At 48.2% G+C, this 25,176-nt stretch overlaps 1 protein-coding gene across 3 annotated transcripts in view; it reads right to left on the minus strand.

Moving 5' to 3' along the window:
* Nucleotides 1–23,875, minus strand: part of PPM1L (protein phosphatase, Mg2+/Mn2+ dependent 1L) — an 85,630-nt gene extending 61,755 nt beyond the window's left edge. The window contains exon 1 of one of the 3 annotated variants that reach the window (XM_080604429.1): nt 23,854–23,875. Coding sequence is in view for 1 of the 3 variants with exons in the window: in XM_080604428.1 (XP_080460554.1) it covers nt 21,974–22,372 (399 nt within the window). In the remaining 2 variants the exon portion in view is untranslated. Of the gene's footprint in view, nt 1–562; nt 818–21,973; nt 22,822–23,853 lie in introns of those variants that run through there. The other 2 variants (XM_080604428.1, XM_080604430.1) reach the window with 2 other exon arrangements.
* Between the last annotated feature and the right edge of the window lie 1,301 nt (nt 23,876–25,176).

Below are 25,176 nucleotides of genomic sequence, written 5' to 3' on the forward strand. Positions count from 1 at the left end.
CGCACCAAGGGAGGCGTTTCACCGAGAAGCCGTTCTGCACGCCAGCTCGGGGACACCCCAGAGGTGCCAGGCTGCGGCACGTCACCGGAGTTTCTGTAGCTTCCCTGACAGAGCCTAGAGCTGGTGCCAAGAGAGCCGCGTATCTCTTCCAATTGGATTTAGGGAGCTCCAAATATAAAGGCTTTGCAAAGCTATATTTTACTTGCCTTTTAATGGCTGGAAGGAGAGGAGCGGTGCTGTTGCTCCTGCTGCCAACGCGCGTTAGCTCCAGAAGTGCAGCAGCTACTTTTAGCTCCGAGCCCTCAGATCCAGCCCCCACAAAGTTTCTCCTCTCTGTTATTCTGTCTGTTTTGGAGCGCTGCGATGCTGTTAACTCCGCAATGAATATTAATAGCGCCTCGGAGGAGATTTGTTCTGTCTCTACTACCCCCAGCATATTCTGAAGCACTTGTAAACCTGCAGTAAGAGCTTACCATATCAGTGACAAGGAATTCATTGTACCCCTGTACAATGGGTGCACACAAACCGTGCATGCCAGCACCACGTTAATTACCGATCCTACCTTCTTCCCAAGAAACACGTTCTTTCACGAGGCACAGACTACGGCTGGCTTATGCTGCTGCAGCTGAAAATCGTGCAGGAAAGCACCACTGCTTGTCTCCTCTACCTCTGCAACGTTTCTAAAGGAGCAATTACTTCTCCCATAGTTTCACAGACTGACTCAAAACCACAAGCAGATTAACACCCAAAACCAGGCACAGAAAGGAGAACAGGGGGCAGCAGCAAAGAGTTAGGACACCAAGGCCAGAGGAGCTAAGCTTACCCTTGGAGTCAGTGAAGGGGTTGGAAAGGAAGCTTTTGAATAGGAAAAACACTACCAACAAGTCACAGGTGTAAAAAATACAATGGAAGACTGGGTGGGGTAGAAAGCAGGTGCTGAAACGCAGAGAATGAGTCACAGAAATACTTTTAAGTTTATCACAAGGATCTTAACTTGACGTACTGCCTTCAGAAGGCAAAGCAGGTTCTTTCTGCCAGGGTTGCACAGAAAAACAAGTGTCTGAAAGTACAATCTTTGTACAGAGAAACCCAGAGGTCCCTGCCCCACGTTCCCTCTCCTCCCTTCACGCTGGCTCTAGCGTTAGTTCAAGCCTGCAGCCACCGGCTGGGGGGAAAAAAAAGAAAGCTTCTGCCAATTCAGCTTCCTGAAGCCCCTCTTGCCAGTCAGTCAAGCGTCAGGGCAGGAGGAAGGCAAGGTCTGGGCCAGCAGCAAGGGGAAAGGGCCTCCTTCAGATCAGCCTGACACCCCGCCACCACATCCTGGTTCCTACCGCTGAGCACCTCGGCGTTCAGCGGGTGAGTTGCGAGACTCGTGCCTGGGTGAGAACTGAACACCGCCTTCCCAGGCTCCGTCTTCCTCCGGAATAACTGAACGTCTCTGCGCCTTACAGCACGGCAGCTGAGAGCACAGGCACAGCTGGGCACGACGGCAGAGAAGAGAAGCTGCAGCCGGTTGGGCCCAGCACCACGCTGCCTTGGTCTGCCTGGCTCTTCCCCCGGGGCCGGATCCTGACGAACACAGGCGGGTGGCTTTGAACTCGCCGGCTGGCGTTGGCTACTTCGCTGGAAAGAACAGAGCTGGTTAGAAGAGGCACGCTCATCTCGGTGGAGAAGCTCTGCAGGGTATTTGTTTACCGTTGACGGAGCAGGCTATTAGCGATTAAAGCAGACCCCACAAAACCACACGTCGCTTTGCCTGAGGAGGTACCACCGGCCCAGCTGCAGGGCGCAGCCTCGTTCCAGTCTGCGCGGCTGAGAAGCTGCTACGTCCTTACTAGGCAAGCACCTCCGGGGAGCTGTGCAATTAGGAATGTCCTTTTTTTTTTTTTGGTTATTTTAGCAGTGAAGCTGTGGAGGAAACAAAGTCCACGGAGAGCTCATCTAACAGTGAGGCAGAAAACTTCTACCTGCGGTGTTTTGAGTGTCCAGAAAAAGAAAACAAGCGGGGTAGGCAGAAGGTAGAGATGCCTGTTAAAAGGCAGGTGCAATAACTGAGGATCTGCTAAAATCACAGCAGCTGGGACAGAACAAAAGGGGTTGATCCTTTGGGAGCTGGGCATCTCTGGCATCAGGCAGAAGAGAGGGCCACGGGACGTTTGGGAGCCCGTGGCTGTGTGGCCCCAGGACCACGGAGAACACCTGGGGAAGAGGGAGGAGAAGCACAGGGAACGGGAGCTCCCCTCCTGCTGGCAGCTTGCCCTTGCACGGGGTTGGGTGAAACAGGAAACCCGACAGGATTTTAGGACCTGTATGTTGGCGTAAAGTCATTTAGTGCAAACAAAGTAAATGTCAATCTGCCGGCAACTCTGGATACAGCTGAACACTAAGAAAATACAGACTACAGCCTGGGGAAGTCTGGTTCGAGCTGGTTTTGATGAATTTGAAAAGAAAGAGCAGGAAAGAGATGGCAAATCTCCTGATAACACCCGCTCTGACTTCACACTGCATCACTCACCGGAGATCAGTGCTTTTTAACCGCGTCCAGAAACTGAAATGTTCTGCCAGAATTGTTTCCTGCCTTTTTTTTTTTTTTTAGAAAAAAAAAGACACACAATAGTCAAAAAAAAAACAACGTATTGATCACATTGAAGGTTTTCTAAGAGATTTTCAACAAATGTTTAGACAACATTTCAGACCCCTTAGGGCATTTTTCTTTTTCCTAGTATAAAAGTATTCCTGCTGCAGGTGTTTCTCCTTCTCAGAGGCAGAGAATACCAGGATGAGCACCTGAAAAGCAAACGACTCCCGAGCTCTCTCTGCTCTTTGATGCCGGCGGGTACCACATCTGCCTTTCTTCCACAGAGGCATCTCTGACAGGCTAACGGTCTAGCGCAGAGTTTTTGATCAGCTGGAAATACATAACTCAGGAACCACTTGCTCAATTACTTTTTTAAATCCCCCAGTCCCTAGGACTAATCAGAACCTATTAAAATTTTAACACCTGTTTCACAAAGTTTTAATCCGCAGAGTTTGATTCTGCTTCCCAGTCGCTTAATGGGGCCAAGAACTGCTACACGAGAAGAATTCCCACTGTGCCTCTAGGACATTTCTGGTGTGTTCCAGGCCTCCGTGCAGTCACAGCTTGCTCTATTTCCTTCTTGCCAAAATGGCCTCGGAATTCAGCATGAAATCTCCACGAACTGTTGCCACTTTCTGATGCGTTAAGATGAAGTCTCATGCAAACATTTAGCGTCCAATATCACACCGAGGATTTTTATTTCTGCATTTAAACACCAGGGCTTGACAATACTGAGCCCGTGTGTACGTGCGCAAATACAAACACCTAACATACACTGCTCCTGTTACAGCTGGCAGACTAAATCAAAAGGCGTGTGTCCCAGGAAAGCTGCCTGGTAAATGAAATTTCTTCCAGTGCCATAGACGTTTAACCAGGGCCTCTAGTTTGGATGCTCCTTCTCTCCTGACACACCTCTAACTTAGCGGCAGGAAAGGCTGGTTGCAGGCGTACAGGGCTTGTCACAGAGGAAGAATTAGCTGGCATTTGCTTGTACCATTTGTGTATAATAGCTGGGGCCTTTCCGATAAGGCAAAGGAGGACCATTTCTTGGAAAACATGTACAAACACTTGTAAAATCCTGCCTCGGAAGAAATGTATATTTAATTTCATGTATAATTAAGAATACCAACTGGAGCTCCATGCATCACAAAGAAAGAAAATCCATCCTCCTCGCAGGGTACTCCACGGGCACGGTTGCTCAGGCCGATCACTCGAGCGCGTAGTCCCCCGGTCCTGCCCCTCCGTGCAGTCGTGTTCCCAGAAAACAATAAGACGTTTTTGCCTGATTATAAGCAGAAGTCGAGTGCAAAGTAGGTTTTTGTTTGTTTGTTTGATGTAGGAGAAAAAGCAGACAGAGAGTGACACCACGTTACATCAGGCAGCAAGAGAGGCTAGCAGCTGACCGCCCTGCGAGCTGTCCTGCCGCGGTCATCTCACGCGACTAGAGGCAGGCTTGGAGGGGAAGACGTTCAAACAAAAAAGCATGCATGAAAAAAATCTGCACAGTTTCTGGCTATGTGGAATTCAGTGTTGTACGATTATTATGCTGTGCTTATTGGTTCTTCACTGTTGTAGCTATGGAAAATATTTTGAGATCTCCTGGAACACGACTACTATTTTTTCTTCTTTATTTAACCGTAGAGCACTGAAGAAAACTGCCTGTGACCAGTCAAAACATCATCAAATTACAGATGAGTTCCGTTTCAACTGCTTTTTTCGCTTCTAGAGCAACAAGATGAATTCAAACTACTTTAATTTCTTCTCCCAGACACGCTTGCTCTGCCAGCAAGTATCCTGCAGCTTGCAGCGCAGCTGTAGTGGGCATTCCCCAGATGTGCTTTTCTTGCCTCTCACAACCTTAGAAGACAGCCATGCTTTCTTGCAAAAAAGCTGCTCAGGTGGTAAAATAAAGAAATGGTCTCACCTTCAGCATCCAAAGCCTCCCAACCAGAACGACCCTGGTGCCTGATTTCTGCCAGGTGGTTCCGAAATTAAAAACGTACACATTTTGGTGCACTGAACAATAAGCAGACTCAGACTGAAAAGTTGTAATTGTTCGGGGTAAACAGCCCTCAGCCTGGGGCAAAATTTTCTCTTCTACCTTCTGTAAGATGTAAGCCAGATTTTCAAACTGAACTGTTGAAAACAAAACCGTTCGCTGAACTCGGGAGGCCACTAATGCAATCAGTGGTTGCCACAGGATGGTCGTTACCTCAGAACCAGACTGAAGCATCACGGTGGAAAACAATCATCTGTTGGGACTGGGAAAAATGAAATAACCACAGAGCACAAATATAACTGGATCCAGATTTTAAAACAGCATTATTTTCTCTAAAGAGAAGTAATTTTCTTAAGACGGGATTAACTTTAAATGGGACTAATAAATCCAGTAATAACACAAACATCCTTTTAAAAGGCACATTTACAATAGACACTCAAAATGTTTTGTAAGCAAAATGCAGTTTCCACAATGCAAGAATTATCAAAACAAGTTTTCGTATATCACTGCTCCATTTCTGTGGCTCAATTTACACAACTGATGCTCAGGCTCTGACATACTTTCTAACACAGGACAGAGATATGTTAAAAGTTTCCTATTTTTCCACACAGAATAATCTAAACTAACAAATCTTCAGGAGCCTCTTGTCTAATAAAGACCCAAAGGCCAGTAATGCTCTCAGGTTCATCTTCATCCTCTAGACATCTTTTCTTGACCACTCCATTCTTGACACTTAGCTCGGACAAATCCTGTAGAGGAGCAGCTGTAGCCCTCAAGCTGCAGATTTCCAGTGAGATGTTGGTCTTTTTCAGATTGTGAAATGTCACGATGTTTCCTTCAAGTATTCTCACCTTTCTGCTAAAGAAATCTCCACCTTTTCTTTGAGTCGGGATAAAACTTTTAAAATCGGGTTATATCTCCTACTTTACGTGGGTTTCACGGGCTGTTTTCCTGTGGTAGTGCACATTAGTTCAACAGTCTTTGAACCGGCTCCCGCGGAGCGAGACTGCTGTCCACCGAGGCGTTCCCTGCCCCAACAAATAGCTGTCATTCCAGTCGTCTTCTGGCAGCCGAGCAAGGGCTGAAAACACCAGCTGGGAGAGTCAGGAAAGGACAGCCCACTAGTTCTGGACAACCTAATGAAAAGCCAAAAGGAGTTTGATACAGCTGCACAACGCCACAATTCCTACCCTCTTTTTGTTCTTCCTCATCTCGGTCTTTACAGGCTCGTACACCGCAAGTCTTCTCTCTCTTTGGTCTCTAAGTTCAGTTTCCATTTCAGCTAGATGAAGGCAACTGAAGAACTGTTGAGAACTTTAATCTGCAGCTGGAAAGGCAGCAGTCACACCAGGATTACAACCAGGGAGCGACGAATTATTCAGGCAACGTAAATCTGCCATTTTTACTGGATGGGCAATTTAAAAAATTGATGAACTTCTCTTTAAGGGCAGTTTGAAGCACCCTTTCTAAAGCAGGAGTAAATAGTTACTCCAACAAACTCTCCAACCTCCTCCTTCGTTAAATCCCGTTTGCACTGACACTGAGGCTTACAGCTCACCAGCTGCCAGAGTCAAATCACCAAGCTGCAAGTTGCATACCCATAAGCAATGACAGCAGAACGTCACTGGTCTTAAACATACACGCACGTAACGAGAGCTGTTGTTTTAAAGATGACCTCTTTTAGCTATTAATAAAACCTCCACTAAATATACTTTCGGTGTATAAAACATTTATGGTTATTATCTGCTTTCAGCTTAAAAAGAGCAGCAGCATTTTGGAGTCTGACCTCACGCTGTTTACGTGTGCACTATGGCCAACCACGCCATGCATTCCTGCCCACGCCTGATTTATTGAACGAGTACATATGCAGATTTCTTGTCCAGAAAAACGGGAGGAATTACTAGCACTGATGAAATCCAGATATAGGGCTAGCTACTGCTTTGCAAGCCTCTCTGGCTTCCAAAAGAGCCTAAATCCAGATCGTCAAATTCAGACTGAAACCGAGTTTCAAGGCAGGACATCAGGATTTAAAGTCTGTACTTTAAAAGCTGTATGTAAAATAACAAACCTCATGCCCACAGAATAAATAATTAGCACTAAATTCTCTCGTACAGCAGAACATAAAACAGCACTTTTATCGTCTCTTATTAGCTAGAAATCTCCATTTCACCCTAATGAGCTGGGATCTGGTTTCATGCGCAAACATCAAGTATTAAGCCCTGTAATAGCTCTCAAATATTTTATTTAAGCAGTTAAACATTTCAACTTTGGGGCTGAGTAAAATGACGGGGAATTAAGTAGGTCTGGAGGAGACAGAAGAAGTATTTATACCGCAGATAACCTATACTCCCGCACCGAAGTGCCGATTTTAAATGGCTTCTTTGCACATTGCTAGCGTGTGGCTGTTGTAGCACGGAGAGCCGCCGAGGCTAACTGGGCACAGCGTTATCAGGCTCAGAGCACCGCGGCAGCTGCACAAGTCACGGTGCCCAGGCTCCGTCACAGCCACAGCAGCTCCTGTGGTCTCCAAACCACCGTAACCTGATACGACCGCGTATTCCATCGCAGTATTCCTCCTCTTCTTAAGAACGATTTAAGATGAGTGGTATATCTGCTACTGCCTCAGGCTTCTGTGCAAGATGCTCTTTTTCCCGATTAAGAACTCGCACAGCAAAGCAGGAGCCGGCTCTGTGCAGCCCCTTCAGTACATTACGGCAGCACACTGCGATTAGATGAGCGATACCGAAACCTCTGCAACTGCATTTTTACATCTCATTCCTGTATCACCTCTCTGAGCACAACCCAAAAATACCCAGTAACGCACAGGACGATATTAAAAGTCAACGCATCTCGCTCACAGAGCAGTCGTCCTTCCTTCTTCACTTCTGTCCCAAACAGCAAACAGCCCAACATCGAGAGCTTTGGAAACAACGCAAGGGAAACAAGCAGGACTGACGAACGCCTACGAAAACTCAGAAACTTCTCGTTGTGGTGCCTGGCCTCGGGAGGTGCGGGGGCAGGAGCAGCAGTCGGTGTCCACGATGATTCCGCACACAAACGAGCGCACAGCAAAGCCAGCCTCCGTAACTTGGCTCGGCACCAGGGTCCTCTCCTGACCCTTGTTCCAACCTTTGTTTGCAAGCTGGAACAGATGTTCTCAGCCTCACTGGAATGAACCAAGAAGGCAGCTAATGGACTGTTTTTCTCTGTGACGGAAGGGGAAAAAAAAACTTGCCTCGTTTCACTTACTTTTTAAACCTTCCCTCAACTCTCACTTTGGACTGATGAGATCTTCAGTTCCCGTTCTTCGATATATTGAGATTTTAAGCTATGAATAGTGTCCCACAACACTGTAAATTCTCCTAATGAAAGAGGAAGACGGCCATAAGAAAGGCTGCACTTATGTCTCCCCTTTCAGGTCCATCAGCTGTGACTCCCCACGTACCTGACAGCTGCGTGAGCCACGCACCACGCAGTTAAGCCCATCATCACTTTGGTCCCTTTGTAATTCAGCTGTCATTTAATTAGTTCCCCTTTTTTTTCCAAGTTCATGCAAATAAGAGATCATTAACATGTTTACTAATTGCGACTGGTTCAAATTGTCTCAAACATTGGAAATTATTGCAGGTGCAATAAGAACGTCCCAGAACAGGGACCAGCAAAGGACGGTTGGACATCAAGGAGGCGAGCTGCCCCTGCGGATCCCGGGGCTCTGAGCGCCCTCCTGAAGCACAGGGAGCTCCAACAGCTCCCAGGGCAGCCCGTGCGCTTCCCTAGTTTGTCAACCTACAGCACCACAGCTAGAGGACAAAAATGCAAAGCACTTACGGAGCACTGCCAGTGCCACCAGACTTCTACAGCTCCCCGTCTGGGCACCTGTGCACGCTGGTGTGAATCAGAGGCCAGAGCGTTCGAAATCCGGATGCGAGGAGGTGCTCGGACCCCTAAAGCACGTTGCTGGGAGCCGCACTCTGCAGGACCCTGCTTCTGCAGAGACGCATCAGTGAGAACAGCTTCCCCGGAGCGTCGTGCCTCATGTTCAGCCTACAAAGACAGCTTCATGGCGAGCTCCTGAACTCCAACGTTTAAGTAAGTTCTTGGGTATTATGGCGTGATGCTTAATGATGGAAGCAGACACGGCAGCAGTGGGACAATCTGAAGCTGTGTAGTGGAGCATCTGTTCTGCCTGGCAGCCCACAGCCCAGGCCGCTAACAACTTCTCTCTACAAAATATTTATATATTTGCGCCTTTCAGGCCCTCATTATCTCTTTCAACCTCCCTCCCGCCCAGTACCTCACTGATCTCCGGCTGCACACAACCAACACCTGCAGGTTTTTCCCACTGGCACGGAGCTGTTCAAGCTAGGGGCCTCAGGCGACAGTAAGAACCCCGATGGGCTGGGATACACGCATGCTTTTGTCATTTGCTTCATTTGATTTCCCTCCTCATGTGGCTATATGGAGGAGGGAATGCTATATGCATGCTCTTATCTGCATGATAAGAGCAGAGACACTCATCCCCAACTGTAATTTAATTCCCTTTTATTGTTCTCAACCCATCCTTCTTCCTTGAAACCCTCCTCACTGCTCAGAGCGATCTTCTTGCGATAAAGAACTTTAATTCAGTAAACATCAGGTCAGTCTTGAGTGTTTTATCAACATAACTAAAAGCCAAAACCAAATAGACCACATTAACCATACTCCTTCCAGGCTCCACGTTGCTGCTGTGGTCACAACCCAGGCTCTTTGAAGCTGGTCTCCTGGATCAAAAGCAGCAGCTTCCAGAAGACGTTAGTCCTGCAGGGCATTTATTTAACTCTCCTTTCAGCACCAGAAAATCGGAGTGAAGAAGGAGTGCTGCCTCAGGAGCCCAAGCCGCAACACCTGCAGTCGTTAAATTGCAAGCAGTGCAGTTGCTTGCAGTGACTCTCCTTTATGTTGCTCAAGAGAGAGCACGTTATGCCAAGTTTTCAAGCCCTGCCGTTAGCTCCCCACACTGAAAGACTCGGGTTGGCAAGGACAGAGAACAGCGCGTCTCCCTTCCAGAGAAGCAGGTGAGCACCACGATGCAGTTCAGCTTCTCCCCCTAGGCAGCACCGCAGAGAAGGCCTGGGAGCTCTGCGAGCTACCCCATTAGGTAGCAGGGATTACAGGCAGCTACATCCCAGCCCCTGACACTGCCAGGCAGACCCCCTCTAGCTCCAGAAGTGACCGATACGGTGCCAGCCTCACAGCTCCCACGCAGGATGAGTTCGTGGGACCCACTGTGAGCTACGACGTCAGGCAGCGGGCTGCGAGCTCACCTACAGAGGAACGGCTGCGCTCCTCACCCTCGTCCCGTCTAATAGAGCCGGTCGGCTTCGCACATCCGTGCCTTGTTACTTCCAGTAGTTTTTACGCCAAAAAATCTGTTTCAAAACAAAATGCTGAAAGAATTCATTTAAAATACGACAAAATTAAATGTTCTGGCATTTCACAAACATTTCTTTTTTATTTAAAGTATTTTCTTCTTGTTTGTCTAGACAGAGCAATTCAGGAAATTTCATCCGACGTCATTCGTGTTAGCATACAGGCAGAGGAGGGGATCTCCTACTTATTCGCACTGTTCCGTACTGCTCATTTTGTGTTGTAAAATCAACCCGTGGCGACGAGAGTTCAGTGCTAAGGCACTGAGCGGTGCCGGGCGAGAAGCCCCAGCCTGCTCAGGTTTACATCAGAGCTGCTCGCAGGGCAGGGACACAGCAACACCGTGCTCTGGTATGAAGGGTGACCCCCACGATCTGTGGTGCTGATGTGGAGAAAGCATTGATGCTCCCAGGTCTTAGGCGCCATTATTTTCTTGATAACCACATAAAGAGAAAAGAAGCTGAAGATTGCAAAAAGCAGCAGGCAGGTTACTTTAAAAAGAAAATCAACCTGGAAGCTACACAGTTAATGATATTGGTGCCTGACAGAGCAAAAAGGCTCAGTTGCACCTGGGAGAGAAAAGCAGGGGGACTACAAAGTTCTATTTTCAGTTGTATTGCTGACTTGTAGCAGATCAGCCAAGGGACATAAACAGAAATTTAAGCCTGTAAAGTGATCCGAAAACACCTGTTCACAGAGGTATAATGTTTTCTCCCGATATACTTTTGAAATACTTTGGATGAGAAGCTCAGCCAGGTAAACTTAAAGCCCCCGGGACAGACAAAATACTGAGTTTGCAACTTGTATATAAAAATAATCTCAATTAACGTTAAACGGCGTTTGTCACTCAAATTGTATTCTGCTCTCCCAATCAATTGGGAGTGCTGGGAAGCTCAGTAACAAAACATTCCAGTAAAAATCTCTCTGCACCGTAATAGGTTTGAGGTTGTGTCCTTTCCTATTATTCATCAACATGATTCTCATCTTCCTTCACCGTCAGGTTTTCCCTTAATAAGGGATGCATAACCCACGTGCCAAAAAAGCTTTTAAAACTTAGGTTTGAAACAACTAATTCCAATATGCAGCTGGATACACTCTCTTTTGGCTCTTCTGCCTTGGCATTACAGCCTTGTTTAGTTTATTAGAAGCAGCTATGTCAATTGCCAGTCTTGAAAGTTTACATGAACACTTTAGAATATACAAACTCCAGCTCGGGGAACTTAAAGCGAGGAGAGCAAAACCGACACATCCCAAGAGCGACGCTGAGCTACTCAGAACATCCTTCCAGTGAAGCGAGATGCAGACTTGGGCCAGGACGCAGCTGCCATCCTGCCCGGCTGGGCACCGCTAGCAGGCAGACGAGCGCTGCTCTTTCTGGTTTGAGAACATGCTTGAGAAGAGAAACTATCGCCTTAGTAAGACAGCTGATTGGAATAACAGGTTATGAACTGTACATGTTTGCCTCTGAAGGTTAGAGGGAAGAACGGTTACTGAGGTCGTAGTGTCAAGGTGCCACCTTCTACCAGAGCCACCAGGACAGAGCCTTCGAGCAGATTTACACCAACGCTCCAGCAAATGCCTTGCGGGACGGCAGGTTCTCCAAACCAGGAAAATGTTTGGGGCTTTTGAAATTACTGCCTGTCTTACGATCGTTCTCTCTGAAGAGCTGGTAGGTTAGCTTGACTGCAGAGCAGTACTTCCAATTCTTACCTGTCCTGTTGTAATTCAACTTAGAAATGGAGCCTGAGGAGACAGTGCCTGACCTCGTAACCAACGGTCTGGCCACAAAGCCCAGGTTTCAGGAAGAGATGCTTGGTAAGAACACCTCCAACACAAAATCAACCTTTAAAGTCCCAAAAGTATGTCTCAAATCAATTCACACTCCACGGCATTAAAACATTTAACACAATTAGTTCTAGTAGCAATCATTCTGTAACTCCTAACAAATGTAGATACATTATTTGGTCTCTTATTTTTCTCCTGCTTCTATTTACAGTTATGATATCCACACAAAAACAGGGGAAAAAAAATCTCAAGGAAGAATTTGATAGCATGTACCATTCCCCTTTCCCCAAACAATACAAGATACAGATAATGTGAAGAAGTATATCAGGAGATGTAATTGCTAAAATAAATACTAAAGCAAAAAAAGAATTCAAGTTGATGATTTAAATGCTTGTCAATTAAAACCATCACAGAAAGTGCTCATTTAAAGCACTGATTGAAATAATTCCATCCTGGAGGCAGGAGATTGCTCCTGCCCTCAATGTTAAAAATAATATCGTCATTAACCTCGGCAACAATTTTCTAATTGCCAAAGATTGCAAATCTTTTATGTAACATTCATTCACTGAGAATTCAATCACCCTACTTTGCCTTTCAAAACCACTGCTGGAATAGTAGTTGTGAGACAAGCCCCCTTTAAAAAAAAAAAAAAGAGTCCAACTTGGGTGATGCATTTTGTATGAAAGCACACAACATTTATCTTGTGCAAAATGGAAAAGTTTGTCACATCCATCTCGCTGCGAATTAATGCAGCACCTCACATTATATTTATGCATGAAACATAAGCAAAAGGAGGGGCAGCTTGGAGCTCTTCTCCGGCGTTTCCGTGCCAATTGGCACTCCGAAACAGGCAGCTGGTCCCACATTTTGTTCTCGAAGTCCTGAGCAATAAGGACTCTCAATACATGCCAGCAAACCAATGACCATCAGTAGAAACAAAGAGGGCAAAGTTTAGTTTTCAGAGCAGCCAGAGTTATAAAACTGTTAGTGCTCTTGCAAGAGCCATAAAGAAACGCAGCCAAAACGCACACTCATGTTCTCTGTTCCTCTCAAACATGCACAGAAAGAGAGAGAGATAAAACAGCATTCATCCTAACACCCCGAAATAACTCTCACACGTACATCTCCCAGGTTTTGGAACTCGGGCAGCACATAAACAGTGGCACACTGAAACTGAGAGTCGTTTTCCTACGGCTGCCTGACAGCCGTGCTAGGAGCGTGTTATTAAACGTACCCAGCCCTACAGCAACCTGCAGCTAGGGCAAGCTGATGCAAACACACACACACTGCTCTCCCTTCCTCAATACCTCCGCTTCAGTAGCAGTTTGGGGAAAATGCACATTTCAGGGAAAGTTTAGACAACCCTGCAGTCCACATGTACGCTACCTGCAAATAAATCACGGTGCCGTTTAAAATGCAAGTTTAAAGAAGTGCAAGTGAGCCGTGGCACACCAGAGAAGTGTATTACGGACCGTGCACTTTCATTTGGCGGAAGAAATGTTTCGTGCCCTCCAGCAGTTTTCTGTCTGGTAGAGAATGAAAAAGTAAAGAGATTTATTACATTAAAAAGTGTATTGATTGAAAGCAGTACTGTATGACAGTTTCAGCTATTATAGCAGAACTTAATAAAATCAAGTGTTTACCCCTGAAGGGGATTTTTGGGAAAAAAAAAAAAAAGAAAGAAAAAAAAAAGGAAAGCTTTTTTAACATTTATGACAATGAGAAAATTTGCAAGGGATAACATTTTAACACCGAAAGTAAATGCAAATAAATGTTCATTTCTCCAGGGGAGCTTTGAGGTTTGCCGACATGACGTGCTGCGGATAATTGCGCCGTGGTTTAGCAGTTAAGACACGTCCTTTGATTGTCTGGCTGGCGATGTCAGCTGCTCACACAGCTGTGAATCAGACAAGGTCGGAGATGATGAGAGCCAGCAATGTTTCAGCATCGTAATCAATTTGTATCAGCAGCAGGAGCAGCGGGACTGGAACTTGGTGCTGCCACGCTGCGCCCTCAGGTTCGCTACGGCACCCAACGGGCACAGCGGTGCCTCCTCCTCCCCCGTCCTCTGCTGCAGCGCTCAGCTGCCCGGAGCCTGCCCTGCACCCAGCTCAGCACCAGCTGCAACCACACGTCAGCTGCTACCTTCCCGGAATGACACTTCTACGAGAGCAGAAAATAGTCTGATTTTCCACGCAGATTATTTCATAGCCTGCACGTGACTCTAAACTTGAAAGCCTGGTCTCAAGAAGTATGTTCTGTTCTTTTTATTTCTTGGCTGTGATCACGATAGCTCACCTGGACCAGGTCTGGAACAGCTCTGCCACCTAAGTGTCAGGCAACGCTGGCACAGAAGGGCAGCTATTTCAGCTACCCTTTACACTCTCACCAGTGTCACCTACTCACCCTGGCTCAAGTATTTATTACTATTCTGGCACATTCAAACCTTTCTTTCCTCCAAATTGTAACAAAAATGACATGCTTTTTAAGCTAAATAGCCTTCAAATAAATCTCTCCATTTAGCAGTAAGTTTTAAGCTGCTTGAATAAAAGCACTAGCTGAAGTGTTTCGCACCAGCTAAGTGACTGGAGTGAAAGCGCACCAACTGCCCAACCCAAAAACTCTCCGGCTTGCAGCAGCTGCTGACTCTGCCTACAACTCCTAGCAGCCTGAGACCATGAGCTGTCTGTAGGCACGTCTTTGTCAGCACGGAAACCTCCTTCTGGACTTGTCTTACGTCTTCTTTGTTGTCAAGATTACGTTCAGGGTGAGCTGAAGCTCCGCAGGGCTAATAAGAACCGAGGGCCATTAAATCTTCCTGATGATCTTTTACAGCGAAGATCCCTTGGGCAGGGAGCTGGCCACCAGCCAGGGAAACTGGTCTGTCCTGCCGGGCTGCTAGCGAAGCAGCGGGGCTGGCGAGGGAACATCGATCACGCCGCGAACGCGAGCAGGGGTCAGCAGCCGAAGGGATGGCAGCCACCGAAGCCGGCGTTGAGCAAGAAGAGCCTCGCTGTCACCTGCTGCCTGGCTGCGAAGGCACACAGGGCACGCGTTCCCGAGCTCGTTACGGAGGTTTGCGCGTCGAGGCGCTTCTAGGAACACACAGATCGCGTTAAGCAGCACGGATGTGCCACGTGGCACGAGCGGCAGCAGCTCGCCTTACCCTGGCACGCTGCCCCAGAGGCGGGCGAGCACCCCGGCAGAGGCAGCGACTGCTGAGGGCCCCTGCGCAGCTGCTCCCGCGTCCGCCCGGTCCTGCCGCAGGGCACGCACGGGGTCTGCCCCTGCACGGCCCACGTTGCTGCTGCGGGCAGAGTACAGGTACAGCATCCCCCAAACGGGTGAAGGTGTAAGCTTCACGGGATGCTAGGGATGCGTGGGACAAAGGTACGGCCACAAGGTTATCTGGAGAGCGGGGAGCGGGAGCCAGGATGCTGCCCTCGAGCAGGGGGTGGCAGCAGGGTCCGAAAGGCAGAATTTGGGTTGGCGAGTTCACTGCAACCTTAAGGCTTTAATGAATTTTAGAGAGAAGTGGAGCCAGAGGCGTATGACTTTGAGTGCGTAATTATAGCAGCTGCTGCCCTTAAACTAGTTCTGGGAGCTCTCATTTGAAGGCCGCGGATTCAAACCAGAGCTCACAGAATATAAGCGCTTTGTTCCTTTTTCTGGATCCACTGGTGTCTATGATGTGCTTAAAATGAAGAGCGAGCCCTGAACATTGAGGTTCAAAGACCAAAACTGTTAGTGCCAGACACCTTTTTAATGCCTTTTGGGTCACAAAACACGACTGGTCTCGTCCAGCACCATTCCCAAGATCTGATTCAGAGGCTTCTGGTGCCAGGGCAAGGCACTTCAAGACACGAGGGTGACAAGCTACTGCCTGCAGCTTCCCTGCTCCGAAGGCAGGATGCATGTGCTGAGGAAGCATGCGGAGCAGGGCAGGTGAAGACGAACGGCTCTGGAGGGTCTCAAGAGCAAGGGAAAAAGCAGAGGTGCCCGAGTGCATGGGAACAGAGCCACCAGCACGGGGCCTTACTGCAGGGCCAGGGCGGCTGCAGGGAGCTGCAGGACTGGGAAGAACTGGGCGGCAGCAAAGCAAAGCATCCACGCACCCGGATTGTTTACAGAGCTCAACTCCACCTTTAAGATACAATTTACACCATAAATATTTGGATCTCCCTAACATCAGGGAGGAAGGAGAAACACTATTCCGGTCTGACAGCGCTACTGAAAACAGGCAAGTGCGGACCAAGCGATCTGCTGGAACTAACCCCACGACCAGCGTCAGTGTTCTTCCTCTTGCACTCAAACACAGAAGCATCCAGAACTGCTTCCACCAAACTCCCACTGCTCCGGAGCCACTTGTTTATAATCCATCCAGGCTGGACTCTGGGATAAGCAGGACGAGCCAGCAAGTCTTCGCCATCACCTGTGGTGCACAGCAAGCACTATCCGTAGTACGAATTAGCACATTTTTAAACTATTTAAGACACCGCTCATTACTGAGCCTTGCTCTGCCCTTAGACATTGCCTGTACGTGTACGGATGTGGGCCCAGGAGCGTTACTGCAGGATCTCAAGTTAAAAAGCATCAGGCCCACTAAAAACTGTTTGAACATCCCCGTCCCGCAGCTGTAGCGATGGACGAGCTGCGGAGCACTCAGCCCGGAGCAGGAGCACGCACGCGAACACTTCCCACAGACCGGTCCCCCTTATTCCAGCTCACCGAGAAACTTAAACGGCTGCTCATAATCTAAAAGCATCTATGGATCAACACTGATGTAATTAAATCAGCGGCAATCAGCTGGCGGCCTCTGTGCCCAGACGTGGAAGCACCGGCTCAAGCTAAGCTGGCAGACCACATTTAAGATTAATTGACTCTTTGATTTTTATAAAAATTGAAAAAGATTCAATTCCACGCCCAGTAATACAGCTGTGAATGACAGCGGTAAGACTCCCTGTTTCCAATTACACGTTTTTACACCATTTTCACCAATTTTAAGTCACATTTTTGCAAAGTAAACATGAATACAGAGCAGATCTAAAAATTACGTAACTGTGGTCTTGCTGGGTGAGAATCGTAACCCTGTGAGGCGACATCCAAGAACCAAAATTTGGATAAAGTAAGCAAAATGACAGAAGCGTTCCCATGTATCATTTTGGCTTACATTGTAGGCCACTTGTGTGGAATTTACATGCAGATCTGAAACTTGCGTATCAACGTGGCCTCACCTCTGTAAATATCCATTCAAACGCTTGGGCACTTTGCAGAGTGTTCTTCTGAAATTGAAAGAAATGACTATAAAAGGAAAACCAGCAGTAACCCCAGCAGTGTCTTTTTTAAAACTGCAAAGCTTCAAAGACTTCACCTTTACAACGAGGCTACAACATCCGCAGAACCTCAAAGCTGTTGTTTCATTTATTCTTATGTTTCTTTTTTTTTAAATATCAAGCCATTAATCCTCATTGGCCTCTGCTCAGACACATTTTCATTACTAAGTTTGCTTAAGTAGTTCAGTATCAGAGGAACGGGTTTTGAGTTAGTTAACAGATCCTGAATTAAAAAAAAAAGGGAAAGAAAAGAAAAATAACAGAATTTTCAGCTCTCTCTTCCCAGCATAAATACCTTTTGCTATTAGGATCAGAAACAAACCAAAACAAAGAAAACAAAGAAAAAAACCAAACAAAGATAAAGTCATTCACTTGTTATTAATTCATATTCGGTAGAAGGCGAGCGTTTCCTTCCAACCTGCAACTACCATCTCCAGTTAAGCACAATAAATTTCCCCCCATCAGTGCCTGAAAAGACGACGTTCATCGTAGCATGGCCTCTGCACGTGAGAGCTCAGGTCGTCAGTCTGGGGAAGGGTGAAAAACCCCCGTGCCCTGGCAGGAACACAAGCAGCGACTCGCAGGCGTGCGGAGCCAAGAGGAGCCGCCGCCGCGCTCTGCGAGGACGACCGGGGGCTCCTCAGCTCTGCCATAACCTCACCCACCCGGCAGGCACGCAGCGCGCGGCGGGCTCGCTGCAACGCGGCTGGAGCGGTGCCGTCTGCTCCGGGCTTTACCTCAGCGTCCTTGTTTCCATAGTCCCGGACAACATTAGGAAGAGCTCTCACCATTATCTTCTGACCTTTTTTTTTTTTTTTTCCTCTTTTGGTAGGTTAATCAGTAACCAGAGCCTTCTGCCAACGGTTCGCACTACTGATTTCAAGGCCCCGCGGCACGAAAGGCTTTGCAAGGTTCTGTACAGTTAGAAACCTGAGCCATTGATACAGCACAATTCTCTCCTTTCACATTTAGGCTTCCCTACACCGTGAGTAAAAAGGTGCATTTCCCATACTGCAACACCATACCCGCAGCTCTGAAACCAGCTGTACCAGGCAAAATGCCCTAATCCACACGCGCGGGTTCCTAAGGAGCAAGCCTTGCCACGTCCCTGCCTAAGGAGGCTACGAGAAAGAGCAAGACACTTTTTATGAGCCAATTACTCATCTTTAATTTCTCACCGTGATGATCCACGTCAGTTTACAGCTGCAACAAGCACAGGCAGCACAGAAGGCACCGTCAGTAGCGTTACTTTAGAAGTCTTCACCTCGTGGGACTGATAAAACGATCTGCAGTGTAGCCACAGCCATAAAACTGCAGATGGCAGCTGAGCTACTTTGTCCAATACCGAAATCTCAGTTCAACCCGGTGCTTGAGCCTTGAATATCTCCAAAGAGGACCCTGCGGTAAATGCTCGTTAACGTGGTTAAATCATTCTGATTAAGCATCCCTTCCCTTTGGCTGCTCAGCCTTCAAGCTCATTGGGTTTTATTTTGTCGTTTATCTAGTTCGCTACTTCTCCAAGTCTAGACAGCCCCGAGACTTCTAGATAGAGAAAGAAAAAAAGCGTGCAGGACATTTTAAGCTTTACAAAGAGGCTGATGAGATAACAGCCCGATGCTTTATTCCTTTCTGATTTGATTCCAAGTCACATCACCTTAGAGATTCCTTTGACCAGAATCATCCAGGGAGACAACAGGCAGAAACTTTTCTTCGTTCCTCCCAAGCCTGCTTCTTTGCCCTCTACCTGTCCCACGTCAGTACTGCTCAACCTCCAAGGAAAAGACAAACCGACTTTGTAAGAAAGGAAGCCTGCACTACGCACCGTGCATCAAATTTCACCTCTAAAACACGATTCCCTGTAACAAGTAATTGCAGCAGCTCGTCAGGTTCTTAGCTGAACACAGAGCATTTGTAATTCCTTTTGTCTATCACTTTACCAAGGCAGCCGCAAACTGAAGTAAATGGCTGCCAGCCTATTCAAGACGGAATTGTAAGATGGGAGAGCAAATGACATAAGAGAAGGGTAGAATTTATGCAAAAAGTTGGCAGGACTTAAGCAAAACCCAGAAATCTTCACAAATTAGCACGACGCCGTAATTCGTATTATTTGAATCACGCTTCTCTCCCCTTCACCCCGATACGGCAGGGACTCATTAATGAGGACACGTTCCCCTGCACGTAGCGGGGAAGTATTCATTTAGCATCTCATCTGCGGCACTGTCCGTTTGGAAAACAGTTTTTCCACACATAGAACAATTTGTTTCACATGCTACTCCGCAGATTAGCTGGGCTTTGTTCTTTATCTACACACAGAGACATTTAATGGGAGCGCGCAGTGAAAATTTAATCTTTACAAAGGCTTTGCTACACATGAACGTAAAGCCTTCCACAGAGTCATTTATCTCTTTCACAAAGATAAAAATAAAATAAGACATCCAGAAAACCAGTTCAAATGGAGGCCTGAAGTTTACTATTACGTACTGCAGATTAAATAAGACTCTTCAGTTCTGGTCTTTCTTTTCTCCCCCCTCGTTTCTACTGGAAACTATAAAACCTGCTTAGATAAAACCCTATTTTCCATAATTTGTTTCCACCGTATGGAAAGCACACGGTTCACGCTTTCCTGGTCAGTTTTGCATAAAATCTAAAAGTAGAAACTAGTTATGTCCCCGGTGATTAGACGCCTATCTCTCAGTGACTGTAAAGGCCACTAAGAACATCCGGAGATTTTCTGAGAAACATAAACGAGAGATATGACAACTTATATTTTAAAAACATTAACTTGAGTAAGATTTGGAGAAAGATCTGCAAAGCCCTTCAAATGACAGGCCTCTTCTAAAAGCCTCACACTTTGCCACTGAATCAATCAGAACAAGTTCTCTGAGGATTCGGAATGCAGAAGATAACTGAGCTTTCCACGGGTCAAGTATTAACACTGTAACAGCTTTTATGGATGTGATTCCAAGCTCCATAACAAAATATTTCTGTGTATATACAGACACATATACATACACATAGAGGGAGCACATTCTTGTCATCTAGCTATTCTGTGTTAATTTGGGGTAATTTAATATACTGAGTACTAAGTACGGGGCAGATACACATACGATACAAAATAAAATAAAGAAGATCGCTCCTCCACAATGCCAAAGTCTAAGTGCTTATATTGTACTGCTACCTGTAACCATCTCAGAATATCATTTAAAAACATGACAGGGATACTCTTGCAAACTTGTTTTGGCTGATCAGTTCAGACAAGGAAAGCTGACAATTTAAACAATGGGGAAGGCGCCACAAGACAGAACACGAGCACCTTCCCCCCCAAAGCCTCCAAAAACAAAAAAGCCAGATGTACCAAACACAGGCAGCAGAGGGTATATTCCTTGAAGAGCAGATACGTCTCAGTTTGAGATATGTATACACACATTTCTACCGCTATTCCTCGAAGGCCAAGGAACAGTGATCCGGCATGAGTGTGCCCCTAAGAGCTGGCACAACCGTGTCCCAACCAAAAAGGAAACCAGGGTTCAAACACAACCAGACTGTTTAGGAAGTTGACTATTTCCAGCGTCCAGCATGTTTGCTTTATTTTAAAGGGGACGAAATGCTAGCCACTGCAGGACAGCAGTATCACAGATGATTCCCTTTACAACTGTGCAGGCAACAGAAGAGAAGCTTTTTTATTACGTGCCTAAGGCCTGGATCCTTCAGGCAGCACTCAGAGGTTCAGAGGGACAGCAGCTGCCATCCTTGTGCTCCATTAGCGTCTGGTCACTGCCAGGGCTGTTTCGGGAAGGACTTTATCTGCTTGATCTGTGAAAGCAGCTGGAGGAACACCCAAGCTCTCGTGCTGTACAGCACACGCAGCCTCACCCCTCTCCTCGGCAGGAGCACTTACGTGTAAAACTTCCCCATTCCTCTCCGTCTCCTGTCATCCCAGCAAAACCCCGAAGGTAATTTCCTACCTTGCGTAAGGGTTGCTGGAGCTAACATGTCAGCCAGGGAGCCGCCTCCCCGGCATTTCTTTGCCACAGTTATGAAGGATGTGCTTTGTGCTACACAACAAGCTAAGTGGCACGCTCCTAAACGAAGAGGAAACTAGAGTTTCCACATTTGTCATCTGAAATAAGCGAGGTACCCCCTCATGCTCTAACCCTCGTTACATAGCACAACCTCAAGGAAACCACTGCCGGAGAAGTTGGAGGTTACACACCCGAAGTTTCCCAACGACAGCGTTCCTGGCTTCCCACTCGGAAGGGGAGCAGAATGCCAGCACAGTTATAATTACGTTAAAACCACATGCAATTCATAAACACAATGCTCATTCTCAGTGACTTGCTGGTCTTCAAGGGAGGGTGAATTGCGGAGAAGACACGCACGCACGCCAGCTTTAAGGAAGGCTGCACACATGCCCTGCTTTGAGAGGACGCTCCTTCCTAACGCGGCGGATGAGCACAGCTCCTGACAGGAGGGGGAGACTAGCCCTTTGCCAAAATCAGATCACACCACACTTCGCTGTAACAAAAGATGCCTCCAGGGAGTTCGTGCTCATCATCGTTATTCCATGCACGTAAGAGCCACCTTCAACGGCTTTTACTTCAATTAAACCTTTACTACTGCAATGGGCAGAGGGGGTGCAAACATATTTACACCAAGCTGATCGTGGAAGTGGTAATGAAAGAGAAAGCAAATGGAGTATCTCTCTCTGTATTCAGAGAATCTTCCCCCACACACTACCATTGAAGGAGAAAGGAACAAACCCCCCAGTGTCTTGAAATAAACCCCGAAATCTCACAGGCAAGGACATGTCCGTGCCCCTTGCCCTGTAACCCTCCTCCCCCCCCCCCTTTTTTTTTCCAGCTGAGCACTTGCCTCTCCTCCGTGCCCATCAAATATCCCGAAGATGGAGGGGTGAGTCTTGTTCACCAGGTCGGTGATTACTTCGAACCTGTCCTCCATGTGATCCCTCCGGCCTTGGATGGAGTAGACAGCCACGTTGTGGCTCTTGAACTCCCAGGTCTTGGAGAACTCTGCATCCAGCACGTCTAGCCCCCCGAGCCTGTCATTCTGCATGATCTCGGCCACCTTGCCCTTCACCATCTTCACTGCATCCCTGCTGGACTTCACGATGGTTTTCACCTCATCCGTGTGGAAGAAATAACTCCACAGGGCCAGGCTGATGCACAGCAAGAACAGGGTCTCCGGTCTGAGCAAGAAGTAACGCATGATCCGACCCAGCAGAGACAGCAAAGTCATTGTATCCTCTATCATTTATTATCGGCACCGGGTATCCCCGCACCATGCGACGAGCGCCCGGGCGGCCGGGCTGGGGCTGGGGGCGGCGGGCTGGGGCCGGGGGCTGCGGGCTGGGGGCTGCGGGCTGCGGCTGGCCGGGGGCTGGGGGCTCACCGCACGCTCGGCCGGGGCGCAGCCGGCGGGCGGCCAGCCCGAGCCCCGCTCCCCGCCGCTGCCTCCTCCCGCAGCCGGCCTCGTCCCGGCCCCGTCCCGGTCCCGGTGCGGCTCGGCCCGGCTCGCTTCGTTTCGGCGCAGCGCGGCCCGGCTCGGCGCGGTGCGGGCGGTCGCCGTCCGCCGGCCCCGCTCTCCCCTCAGCGCCCGATCCCGCCCCTAGGCCGCTGCTCCGCCCCGGGCCCGGCGGGAGGCCGGCGCTCCGGCAGCTCGCCGCGGGCAGGCAGCGGCCGCACCTGGCCCCGCGCCCCCCGGCCCCCCGCAGCCTGCCGGCCCTCCCCCGGGGCGGGGCGCCGCCGCCTCCGCCGCGCCCGGCCCCGCCGCCCGCCTACAAGTCCCGGCGGCCCCCGCGCGGGGACGCAGCGGGCGCGGGTTGGCTGCGGGAGGCGCGGGGGGTTGTGGGGGTCGTAGTTCGAAGGGAGGGGCGGCGGGGCCGGGCCCGGGCGGCCGCGGAGGGGAGCCCGCGGCGGGGAGCGGACGGGGAAACGGCTCCGCGCCCCCAGGGCCTCAACCGCCGCCCTGTGGGGGTGGTGAGGCACGGGCACGGGGACTTCACACCCGCGTCAAGGAGCTGAAGCAGAAAGCCCTGAATATTCAACTAGAGGTTGTCCAGACGACATTTAAAGGAAAAACATAAATAAACGACTCCAAGCGGGGCTCTTCTCTCCCTGCCCCACCTCTGGAGGCTGTTTTCCGATAACCAATAATCGATGGGAATGGCAAGCTGTGACAGCACGAGCTGAAGTTGCCAGGACTAAACCCGCCGAGCACGCTGCCCGAGCTGCGGGTGGTGCGGAGCGGTGCTCAGCCAGCGGGCAGCCCCGGCTCTGAGAGCTGACGGAACTCATCACCAGCCTCGGAGCGGTGGAATGGTCAAGCACGTAGGAGTGGGGTTGAGCACAAATTAGGAAACCACAAAAACTGCCTGAAATTTTGAGAGAAAAACGTGCCTTTCAGCCCATGCTGGGTGCGCCAGCACCTTCCTTCCAACCGCTCTGCCTCCTTAGGCAATGCAGAACCATGTAAACGTACATAAATTAGTTTTTGCTAGTTTGTCAAAGAGCAACTTAAATAAATGGCACAGACCCAAACCTGGTTAACCCAAAGGCAATGGTTTTGTCTCTTTGTGTCCGGTTCTTACAAACAACTCTGAAAAGCAGGAAAGTTAGCGACATGTTGTAAATATCAATGACACTGCTTTAAATCTTAGCGGTATGTGGCCCTTCAGTAAGAGTTTAAAGGACTGTATAAAGTTGAACGTTTCAGGCCTGAGGAAACTCTCTTACCTTTATCGTCCCACGTGCCGCTGTCCCCTTGAGCTGAGCCGTGAGCCTGTTACCTGAAAGGCCAAGACACACACACATGAGTTCGGTAATACGGTAACAGCAAAGGCTTGGAAGCGCTTGATGCTAACTGGATGGCTAATTTACTGAGTATTTCATGAAACATGGGACTAGTTGGGACAAACGGGCTGGAATATGTTGTACCAATGAATTATTTTTGCTCTTTCAGCAAACTTTGTAACAGCACCTACACGGGAGCTTTTTGGTCAGGCTGGGTCCCCATTTTGTAATCAGAGCTTTTTTCGCAAAATTTCTCAGTTTAAACAAAGCCTCTGCTATTTTTTTTTTCTATCTAAATGATGTCTTAGTGTGGCTGGGGCACTTGCGGTACAACACAGATCCCTCGGCACAGTCGATTTGTATATGTGGCCTTAGAGCTAATTCCTTCTCCCTGGCTTTTTGCTGCATCCACTAGAGCAGCTCCCCTCGGAGGTATTTATTGCACTGGCTGGAAGCCGTATGTGGCCACTAAGCAAAATTTGCTCTGGAATGACTGTGTTTGTTTTTAACGACAATTGTATTATCGCTTTTTTAAAATTCTATTTAACTTTATGTTTAATGAAAGATAAAGTACAACAATAGGGAACAATAGGGTATGGGCGAGATCTTGTCCTGCTGAACAGATGCGAGAGGTAGCAGCCGTCATTCTGACAGGGCCATCTCCAAGTAACCCGTATAAATGCTGCAGGGAATTTCCTTTCCCTCAACCCTTGAAATGGAACCGACTGTTGATGAAACGCCACTAATGCAGATACTATGAACAAGTCCTGCGCAAAGGTACCAGAAATGCACAATGAGGAGGTTCTGAGCACCAGTGAGACAACCCGAAGGTCAGATCCTGAGCGAGCAAAGGAGCTCGCTGGAGGGTTTCGTGATGCACTGCATGGCCAAATCCTACATGGCTGGCGCCAGCAAATCTCCCAGTGGAAGAGCAGAACTTGAAGATCCAAACAAAAGCTTCAGAAGCATTTGGCATATCAGTTGTTACTGAAAGGTGTCGTTTTTGTTGGGGGGAGAGCTCTGGCATTTGTTCACTTGTGAAAGAAATGAAAGCAACCACAGAGTCTGCTTCACAAACGAACTTAGGTTACACACTACACAATGAGTCGAACATGTAGAAAAAAAACATATCTTGCTCAACAGCTCCTCCTACTGCTGCCGTGTATCATGAAGCTGTGAAGGCATAATTCGATCTCAAGCATGGTCTACAGAAACAAATCATCAGCTAATATAAACACGTATTGATCTTATGTTTAGTGGTATAAT

This window comes from Anser brachyrhynchus, assembly GCF_964034855.1.
Source record: "Anser brachyrhynchus genome assembly, chromosome: 9".
Lineage (NCBI taxonomy): Eukaryota > Metazoa > Chordata > Aves > Anseriformes > Anatidae > Anser > Anser brachyrhynchus.